Source organism: Diabrotica virgifera, chromosome 5, assembly GCF_917563875.1.
Source record: "Diabrotica virgifera virgifera chromosome 5, PGI_DIABVI_V3a".
In the NCBI taxonomy this organism is placed as follows: Eukaryota; Metazoa; Arthropoda; class Insecta; order Coleoptera; family Chrysomelidae; genus Diabrotica; species Diabrotica virgifera.
The window spans coordinates 67,963,602-67,974,421 of NC_065447.1; the positions used below are offsets into that span (position 1 = coordinate 67,963,602).

Genomic DNA, 10,820 nt, shown 5'->3' on the forward strand with positions numbered 1-10,820 from the left:
TATGCTACACTTATGACCTTCATTTTTACCCAGAAAAACTCTATGATACAGTAAAACAATTCTGTAAATTTCATTAAGATCGGTTTAATAGATTTTGCAAAATAAATTTTGCAATCCAGCTTTCGCAAAAACAATTCATTTTTTCAAAATATTACAGGACTGAAAATAAAGCAGATAGCAAGTTGAAATTTTTTTTGCATATAGAAGTGTACTGTACCTTTCATTTGCAATTTGCAAAATTAAAATCGATTAACTACCACGGCGTCAGAAATTTTTTTAAATAAACATTAATTATTGGTGCTACGCGGAGGACAGCGGTGTTCGATTCACATGAAGTTGATTTCCACCAAAATTTCTTCCAATCTTCATCTAATATATTATTTTATTACTCTATATTTTGTTGTATTTTAATATTTTAATTCCACAAAAATCAAACTAATTTTATTACTGTTTGTAAAATATTGTTTAAACAATTGTATATGTTTAAAAATAATAAACATTTATTCTCAAGTTGAAATATATGAACAAAGAAAGTTTTTGCTAAAAAAGTGTTATTTCAAAGGATAGAGTATGTGTTTTTATTTTGCAATAAACAAATTTATTTATTTATATCGAAATGTAATAAAAATTAAAATGTATCAATAATTATCAAAGGTCATTGGAATGCCCAATCAGAGCAAACTATCCGGTGTCCTGCGCGCAACACCAATAATTAATGTTTATTTAAAAAAATTCCTGACGCCGTGGTGGTTAATCGATTTTAGTTTTGCAAATTGAAAATGAAAGGTACAGTACACTTCTATAAGCAAAAAAAATTTCAACTTGCTGTCTGCTTTATTTTCAGTCCTGTACCAGTTTGAAAAAAATGATTTTTTTTTGCGAAAGCTGGATTGCAAAATTTATTTTGCAAAATTTATTAAACCGATCTTAATGAAGTTTACAGTATTGTTTAACTGTATCATATAGATTTTTTTTGGGTGAAATTTTAAGGTCCTAAGTTTAGCATAAATGGTTGGAAAACGTAAAATGCGAATTCTTGTTTTTGTATAGTTTTTTCCCAATTATTGCTATTTTGCAACAAGGGTGACTATTTTTTAAATTTTCAACCAACTCTATATTATAGGAAATTTAATTGCACAACTTTTATGTCAATATAACTTTTCTCGAAAATGAATACTCTTAAAGTTATAATCAAAAAACGAAGAAAAAAAATCGAATTTTTCCTTCATTTTTTGACATTTTGATTATTGAAACAATGTTCCGGACCTTTTTGAGAGGGAGGATAACTCAAATATTATTAACTGAGTTATTTTCAAGCAATTTCTGCAAAAAAATTTGAGTCACCTCTCAACGTCCAAATGTACTAATATTTTTACAGATGCGCCCTGGTCTATTTCCGAATAGAGACTCTAACTCGTTATTGTATCTGCACCTCCATTCGTTTGTCATGCTGTCTCTGCAAGGGCCATATATAGGGGTCGACAAGACAAGAATTCTTGTCTTGATAACAACTTCTTGCCTTGTCTTGAGAAAAAATCAAGAAATTTAAAAAATCTTGTCTTGACGTTTTCTTGACATCTTATATTTTGTCTTGACTCAAGAAATTTCAAGATCTTGAAATTTCTTGATATTTGGTCGGGGGATTCCACGGCGACCTTTTTATTGCGTTGCGTGCTAACATGGCCTTCACTGCCGAGGGGAGTACCTGATCTGCATTTATTTCCTGACGAACCCAAAATTGATTTGTAGTTGCATGCTTACAATAAGTATTTTGTATGTTTCGCACATATTCTAAGCTTAGCTGTCCAGGATTTCATAAAAATTGCTGAGCCAAATCGAAACAGTTTAGACATCGAAAAGAATTTTGATTATTTGGAGGATGAGATCGAAGTAGAAAATGCTATAAATGCTACTATTTTAGATTTTAACTTTCCTGTAAATAAAATTAAATACCTAACTTTTGAGATGCTAACATGGGACTTAAGTGTAAAAAATGCTTAAAACTATATTTTGTGACAACAACCAAAATCTAAATAATTGGAAAATGTTAGATAAAGAGTGGTTCTGATCAGTAAATTTTGTCAGTAGCTTTCTGAAAATGTTTAAAACACTTTTTTCAATTCTCGAAGGGGAAAAATATTGCACACCCCCATTGGTGGTAATTGGAGTAAAATTTACTTTTGGACAAACTGGAAATATGGGCTCATGAACTTAATAAAAAAATTGATAGAGACGCTACCGATGAGCAATTAATTTAATGTATTTAAGCTGCGAGAGATAAAATACTGAAACACTATAACAAAACTAATTGGATATACTGTATTGTTGTTATTTTGAATCCTCGCCATGAAGTAAAGACATTTTCCTCTTTATCTTGGGAAAGCTTCTATAATCAGAGGCAGTACAAAAATTTGAACAAATATTTAAAGCTAACTACTTTAAGAAATCCCAAAATGATCTATAGAATCCAATACCAGAGCCAGTACTTAGTCTCAAAAAGAAGATAACAAATACAATCTTGGAAGTATGAAATTGAAAAATACTTAACTGAGCCTAGGTTAGAAGATTCTGAAAATATGCATGCTTGATTGGTGGAGAAGACACAAAAATATCTACCCGCCATTATCGAAAATGGCCAAGGATTTTCTCGGATCGCCAGCAACATCTGTTCCTGCGGAAAGGCTATTTTCAATAGCAAGTTTAACAATAACAAAGCCAAGAAATCAGCTAGACGTTGACTCCATAAGAAATATTATCTCCCTTAACTCGTGGCTTATCAATTCTGATTCAAAAATGGGCTAAACTTTTTATTTGCAATAAAATCTAGTTTTTACTATTAGGTACCTATTTCAAGATACATATTTCAAGATTTCTTGTTTTCTTGACAAGAAATCTTGGTATTGACATACAATTTCTTGTATTGTCTTGAAATCTAAAATTACTTCTTGTCTTGAAATCAAGACAAAATCAAAACAAGATCTTGAAATTTGCAAAAAGTTGGCGACCCCAAGCTATATATAATCATTCGAAGGATTTTATGTTCTCACTACAGCAAAATACTTAAAGTAAATAAAAATATAACATGTTTATTTGACTTATATATTTGCTAATATAATATGGATATTTTTTTACAATTTATGGTAATACTGAATGTCGTTTTTGACACAGCATAAGGTAAGAAGAATAGCTGTCTTTTCTGGTGTGTCTGCTTTCTTAGCACACTGTTGGACGAATCCGTTAACCTTAGAATGATCTTTGATCACCAAACCAAATTTTTGGGTAATGCTAGGAATGTCGAGGTCTCCATTTTGCTTCATTAATCCTGACTTTACTGCCATGCATCGCATATGAATGCCCACTTGTTTGTCTTCAACGAAGTTTGGAAGCTTCCTAAGTTTGTCTTCGTCGACGTAAGTTTTTGGGTCGGCTTGGCAGTCTCTGTGAACTTGAGCTAGTTTAAGTCTTTCGTTTTCGGGTAAGTTGGGCAGGTGGCTAGCCTGAAAATAAAACATTTCCGGTAAAAGATCAGATATAATGTTGTTATGCTAGATCTACATTTAAAAGTAATTGAGTTTAAACACGAATGCAATTAGAACTGCTGTTTCATATATCCATTTACTTTGTGATTTTTTCTATGTAGATTAGGTACTAATAAACTAATTATTAAAGGGTACTATTATACAGAGAGGGGCAAAATTATGGAATAAATTCATTTTCTCTAATATGGATGATTTTAATCCCGAAACAGGTCAATTTTTATTTTTAAATTACAATTTTTTGGTATATATTTAATACTAGTGCTGTCATCCATCTGGGCGTGATGACGTAATCGAAATGAATTAATTGACGCAAAAAGAAGAATGCATGTAATTTATTTAAATCAAAATACATTTCATAAATACAATCAAAAATAAACATTGATTTTAGTTCAAATTAAATGTTCAAACTGCCAAGAGGCATGGGGGAGATTGTTTGAAATTTAATATAAGCGAAAAAAAATGTTTATTTGTGAAATAAACATTTTGTTTTATTTTCTGACAGAAGTAAAACGTATTTTGAGTTAAATAAATTACCTACTTACATGGTTCTTTTTGCGTCAATTAATTAAATCCAAAAATTATTTTATTGGTCACCCTGTATAAATAATGATATTAATGTATATATTACTGAATAGAGAATTGAACAACCTTCCAAATGAGCTACCACACGTCTTCTATTCCCATTTAAAAACTTATCGATTACGTCATTACGCTCAGATCGATGATGTCACTAGTATGAAATATACGCCAAAAAATTGTAATTGAAAAATTAAAATCGACCTGTTTCGGGATTTTTCTCCATATTGGTCCATTTTAGAGCAAATTAATTTATTCCATAATATTGTTCCTTTTTGTACCTGTCTTAGACATAGAAGATGTCTTGATGATTTATCAAAATTACAAATAATTATACGATGTTTAAATTAGGCTTTTCATTGGCACATAAAATAGTATGGTAAATCAATACATCATGTTCCTATTATTATAACTAAATGAAGATTAATTCGTCTAGTATGAAGTAAAAGTCTCATGTGGTCTTCATTTTGTTTTTCACAAAATAGCTTGAAGAGACGTTCATATTTTGCATTATTGTATTAATGATTTATTATTATTATTCATTATTGATGTCAAAAATGATTTACTTCAAACGTCACTTCTAAGTGTTTAAATCGTAAAATTTATTGTAAAAATGGATAAAACACAATCAAAAGCAATGGTAATTCTCATAGAAAACGAAGTCCCGCCAGAGGAGTCCCACAACAAATTATTCGCAATCCTCTTTTAAAATTCTATGAGATTTTCGTATGTCCGATAAGCAAAATTTAACAGTAACTGAATCAGTTAGAAGAGGAGCCCAAATTTGAAGACAGATGAGCAAAAAGACTATTTTTGATTCCTTTTTGTAAATTTTAAAATTATTTAGTGTTGTTTTATAATCAAAATTTAACCCTCACGCACAAGTTGTACATACAACTTCAGTGAGGAACTGAGTTTATTTTATATGTACAATTTATTTTCTACAAATAAACTCCATTATTATTATTCTAGAATGTTACCTAGCTTTGAAAAGAGATTTTCTATATACACACTCGAAAAAGTATTTAATCAAATAATTAGATAATCCCTTACAGAAAAATATATTAAAATATAAAAGAGTCATGAATATATCTATTTGAAGGCAAATTCACTGCATTAATATTGAACAAAAATAATAAAATGGATAAAATTAATGGACATATTTGTCAAATATAACATCTGCATATTACACCAATTGAAAGAGAATGTGGACAATTTATGTGATGAAGGAAACTTCAAAATGACATCATTATAGGCTAAAAATAAAATACTGTAAATTTAGAGTAAATTAAGACCTGAACAATAGAATATACAAAATAGGGCAGCTGAGAAATTGACTGAATATGAAAGATCAAAGAATGTCAAAATAATAACCCAGGACTCAGGCATAAGAATAAAAGAGCATCCAAGCAATAAATGAAAAATTATATATATTAAGATTTTCTTGAAAAAATATCAAACCTACTCGTATTATAATAGTTACAAAAATAAAAAAAAAAGAGCTTACCAAAAAGCTTGTACTAAATGGATACCATCTAATTAAAATAATATGAAGAACATAAAAAATTGTTCAAAAGAATATTGTACTTATTATGAAAAAATCGATTATGCTTCTAATAGTATCATAATTTTGAATTATGGATTACTTACCACAGCCGCAACAACAACACAAGCAAGAACAACTAAATACTTCATTTTGTTACTTTGTTATTTAGTTCTGTTTCAAATGAAAGACTTCGGGTATCTGTCTTCAGCAGAAATTAAGTTCCTTATATATTATCCAAAGACTGGGGATTTTTGAAAAACTATCCAACAACAAACACATAAACGACTATTTTTTTATGATTTTTATGCAAATTACAATTTACGAAAAATAGCGGAATTACCCACGTCAATAACAAGAAGTGGATCAGTCTTGAATTTTAACATTTTTATTCTCAAATATTGTGTTAACCCAAATTATCTTAATACAGATGCGAAACAAGCCTGTTGTTTATATGGGATTTTACCTAAAAAGATTTGACGTTTGGACTCCCACTCCGGGAATCGTTTTCAAAAAGATTAATAACAAAATTAACCAATTATAACCGCCAAGATGTTAAGGAGGTTATGTATTATCAATTGAGGTTGACATACTTGGCCATGGTGCTGTAGGCATCAGCCATGCTTTGGCTGAAAAGATCTAAGGGTGGATGTTTTATATCACATGGTACATCAAATTTGGACGATTCTGTGTGTCTCTGTATTATTTCTATGCTTTACGCGTTCTGTGTATGGAAATGTTCGTATTGTGTTGTGATGGTGTAGTGTATGTTGCATATGTAATGTGTATGATTGAAGACATTGTTGGTATATTCTTGTTGTTCAGTTGTTCTTTAATTATTGACAACCAAAATCTGCTGCTTTCTGCTGATAGGTTTGCTACACATTGTTCTTCATTTAGTAGGATGAGGGCTGTTTCTTTGATCTTTCTCTTTAGTATGTCTGTTTCCTTCATGATTGTTGATGCAACTTTCCATTGTACCTACTCTGTATTCATTGTCCCAGGCATGTTTGCATATTTGTCATTTATCTAAATCCTCTAATCTCTGTTGTTAATGTATCTTTCATGTGCGTTTATCCAAACGCTTATTGGTCTTGCAGTATCTCCCACCTAAAAATGGTTTCGTTGACATTGTGTAAAATAGGTAAGTATGATCTAAAGAAGTAAACATTGAAGTCCTATGTGTATATTGTGCTGCTTTAATATACAATATGTGAAACATGGACCAGAATAGATCCATAAGATGTAGTGTTACTGCTAGAGAAAAATATTGGTCATTAGTTGGATGGACAAAATATATAATGAAAAAATGCATGTAATGAGACATCTGGAAACATACAGCTTGTTACACCTAGTGTTGTAGCGACAACTACCTACTCGATAGTTTTCTAAGAAGAATAACATCAACGCATGAAAGGCAAAGCTCCCTAACCGACAAGATTTGTTAAAACGACATATATATATCATTCGACTCGTTATAAAAATCCGCGTCGATTGGTCTGGGTCTCGTAGCGCTGCGTTGAGATTTGTTGTCGCTTAGGAAGTACGTGAATCTTAAGTATTCTCACATTTTCAACTGACTAAGCAACAAAAATGTCCTAATTTTCTATATATCGGTTGGTTGGACAGTTTGAGTTATAAAAAAAAAACGAATAGTAATTTGTTCCTGTCTTAAAATTATATTAACCGTTAACTTAGATAAATTTATTGAAAGTAAAATCATATGCACCAAGCAGTACGGTATGTTTTCCTGTTCTAGATTTTGCTATCATAGTCGCTTACCGATTTTTTTACAAACAGAAATATGATCCAAACGTGTCCTTATACATTTGTTCCTAAAAATGTATATGACATCATTTGTGCTTAGACATTTTTGCTTGTTGCGAAATAGGTATAAAAAAGAACTTAGGTAATTTTACATAAAAAAACGATACCAACTTGATGTCGCTTAGATAATTTTACCTGACTAATTAGTTTGGAACCGAATGTCGCTTAGATAGTTTTACTTGCCTTAATGTTGTGCCAAACGTGTCGCTTAGATAATTTTATTTGAATTTCAAAACGAATAATAGGCGCTTAGGAGGCGCAACCATGTTTTGAATGTCGGTCATGCATAACGTACTGCATACTGCATTCGTATTCGGAACGAGTCAGTCGAGCGCAAGTGCAAGCGACGAGAAAACAGATGATGCAGAGTCAACGGGTAAAACAAGAAAAAATAAAAAGAATTTCAGAAGAAGAAAACCAACAACGAATGGATCGGGCATAGAAGAAGAAACTGTAGGTGACGCTGGATTGAGGGAAAGAAAAAATAATGAAAGAAAAGAAAGATCTAAAAAGAAGAGAGCTGGGGAAGAATATACAACTAAGAAGGGAGTGACAGTACCAGCCAAGAAAGTTCTCCCGAATCCATGTCAAGGAAAAATGTGGGAATAACTGTGGATCTATCCCAGAAGAAAGAAGAGAAACCATATTTAACCATTTCTGGAAACTGGATACAACTCGACGACGAGATTGGTTGGTATCATTGGCGCAAAGAGTAGGTGTGAAGCGCAAGCGCAGTGAGTCTGAAAAACGCAACTGTACTATAAAATATTTTATAAATGAAGGAGAAGGTAAGAGAAATGTATGCTTACAGTTCTTAGCTGCCACTATGAAGCAAGCAAGCAAGCAATTTGATTTAACCCGACCTGTGGGAATGTCCACCCTCTCGAAAGAGTACATTCGGGTGTAACAATTCATTGGGGCGAGGTGTTTTGACCCGAGTATATACATGGATCACCCCACCTCGCTCCAATGCCCCAGGCCATCCCTTTCCCCCCCATAGCACGCTGATGCGCGATGGGGGCACAACTATCTTAGCCAAATGCTCTTCACAATGGAATCCTGGGTAATAAGATTCCAATGTGGTACCCTAATCGAATGCAAAAACTAGGCCAGCGTGATGCGCTCTATGCCTTTATCTTCTTTCTTACTTATCCATGGAACTAAAAATTGCTTGCTTGGGCCCCGAGTCATCGTGCTGAGCCCTAGTGGGCTCCGCCCGATGACTCGTTGCTCGAGTTTGTATGTGTTTTATGGTTTTTTATAATTTTTTTGGGGGCTTTCGCCATTTTTTTATTTTATTTATATTTTTTTGGGGGCTTATGCCCTTCTGTGATTTTCTAAATTTCACTTACCTTAGAGGCGATCGTGGTACTTGATCTTCGTATGTAACGCTGTCTTCGGCACTTGTTTTCGAGCTACGAACTCACTACTATCACTTATCACTTTTATACTCTTATCCCACTATTTGTTGCTTCGGACGTCTGTGCTTCCATCGGTGGAACTCATCATACCTTAGCGTCTCTCGCAGTATGTAATTTGGGTGGTGCTCCAGTTCCGCGAATTTGGTCCTTGCCTTATCTGTCATGATTTCGGTGACTCTCACCTGTTGGAGTTCTCTGAACAGGAATCTTTCAGCTACATATCTTGGGACTCTGGCGGCCTCCCTCAAGCTGTTGTTGTGGGCTGCTTGGATCTTCTTCTTGTGTGTGTTACTTACATGTCCCCATGCGAGAGACGCGTATGTTAATACCGGTAGGATTATACTATTGATCAGTCTTAACCTTGTTTTCAGTCTTAGTTTGCTTTTCCTGCCTGTGAGTCCTCTTAGTGTTGCTTTTGCTATGTTGGCCTTCCGGACTGTGGCTTCTACGTGTTGTTGGAAGGTTAATCATTTGTCCATGATGACTCCTAGGTATTTAGCTTCGTTTTTCCACTCGATGGGTCTGTTCTGCACCGTCAGCTGTTCCTCTGGCTGTTGTCTTCCTTTCTTGTATAGAACCGCTTGCGTTTTATCTGAGTTGATGGCTATCTTCCATTTTATACTCCATTCTTCTATTTCTTCTAACGCTGTTTGCAGGTTGGTCACTGCTATATCTACATTTCTATGTTTGGCCGCTATCGCTGTGTCGTCGGCGTAGAGGCTCATGAGGGTACCTGGTGTTCTAGGTACATCAGCGGTGTATATCGTGTACAGCAGGGGTGACAGGACCGCTCCCTGGGGTACCCCAGCTTCCGGGTTTCCGAGCTCGGACAGGACTTGTCCTATCCGAATCCTGAAAGTCCGGCCGCCCAAGTACGACGAGATTAGTCTCGTCATCGCCCCGCTGTACCCGTAATCACGCATTTTGTATAAGAGCCCCTTGTGCCAGACTCTATCGAACGCTTTACTTACGTCCAGGAACGCTGCTCCAGTGTACTGCTTGTCGTTGAAACCAGCTGCTATGTACTCGGTTAGTCTGAGTACTTGTAGCTCGCTGGAGTGCTCTGCTCTGAATCCGAATTGAGCTTCTGGGATGATATTTAGTCTGTTCGTTTCCGCTTGCAGTCTGCTTAGAATGATTCTTTCCACTATCTTGCTGATCGCTGGAAGTAAGCTGATTGGCCTGTAGTTCTGCGGGAATGTGTGGTTCTTGCCAGGTTTTGGGATCATGATGACATGGGCCTCTTTCCATCTGTTTGGGAATATCTTGTATCTTAGTATTGCGTTTACTATATTTGTGAAGTACATTATAGCTTTTCTGGGCAAATATTTTAGGGCTCTGTTTGTTATTTCGTCTAAGCCAGGCGCTTTTCTCGGCGAACTGTTTTTGATGTGTTCGTTGATTTCTTCCGGGGATGTTGGGGGAATGAAGTCCTCTGGGTCTTCTGGTCCTTCTTCTTGTTCTTCAACTTCTTCTAGGAAGTCGTCGTCTTCGTCTTGGTGGTAGTTTAGGTCGCATTCCCTTTCGAGTGTAGCCCTCATCGCTTCTGCTTTATCCACTATGGTGTATACCATACCGTGTCTTCCATGTAGTGGGGGGATGGGTTTTCTGTCGCTTCTCAACATTTTCTGTAGTTTCCACACATTTTTCATGTTTGAGTCTTGTTCTTCCGTCTCTTGTACAAAGTTGTCCCATTTTTTACTACGGTGGAGTTGTAGGGCCGTTTTGACCTCTCTGTTTAGAATATTTGCCCAGGATTTGTCTACTCGATTTCTTGTTCTTCTTGCTGTTTGTTTTGCTCTATTTTTTTCCCTTATCAGATCTTGTGTTTCTTGTGGAATATCTTTGAACCTTCCCATGCAAATCTCGACTTCTTCCTCTGTTGTGCTGCTTCTGATTGCCTCTTGTATGATG

At 34.5% G+C, this 10,820-nt stretch overlaps 1 protein-coding gene across 1 annotated transcript; it reads right to left on the reverse strand.

Annotated features, from left to right (window-relative positions):
- Nucleotides 1-3,085: 3,085 nt before the first annotated feature.
- LOC114335042 (uncharacterized) lies at nt 3,086-6,061 on the reverse strand. The gene is made up of 2 exons (XM_028285195.2): nt 5,766-6,061; nt 3,086-3,497 (listed from the first exon to the last, which is right to left on the reverse strand). Exons 1-2 carry the CDS (start codon nt 5,808-5,810, stop codon nt 3,129-3,131), a joined length of 414 nt encoding a protein of 137 aa, XP_028140996.1. The 5' UTR covers nt 5,811-6,061; the 3' UTR covers nt 3,086-3,128.
- Nucleotides 6,062-10,820: the final 4,759 nt, after the last annotated feature.

Excerpts from the sequence above, each read along its gene's own strand:
- LOC114335042 (XM_028285195.2), bottom strand. The coding sequence starts at position 5,810 with ATGAAGTATTTAGTTGTTCTTGCTTGTGTTGTTGTTGCGGCTGTG. Across the intron at positions 3,498-5,765 it reads GTGTTGTTGTTGCGGCTGTG|GCTAGCCACCTGCCCAACTT; the intron begins GTAAGTAATCCA and ends TTTTATTTTCAG.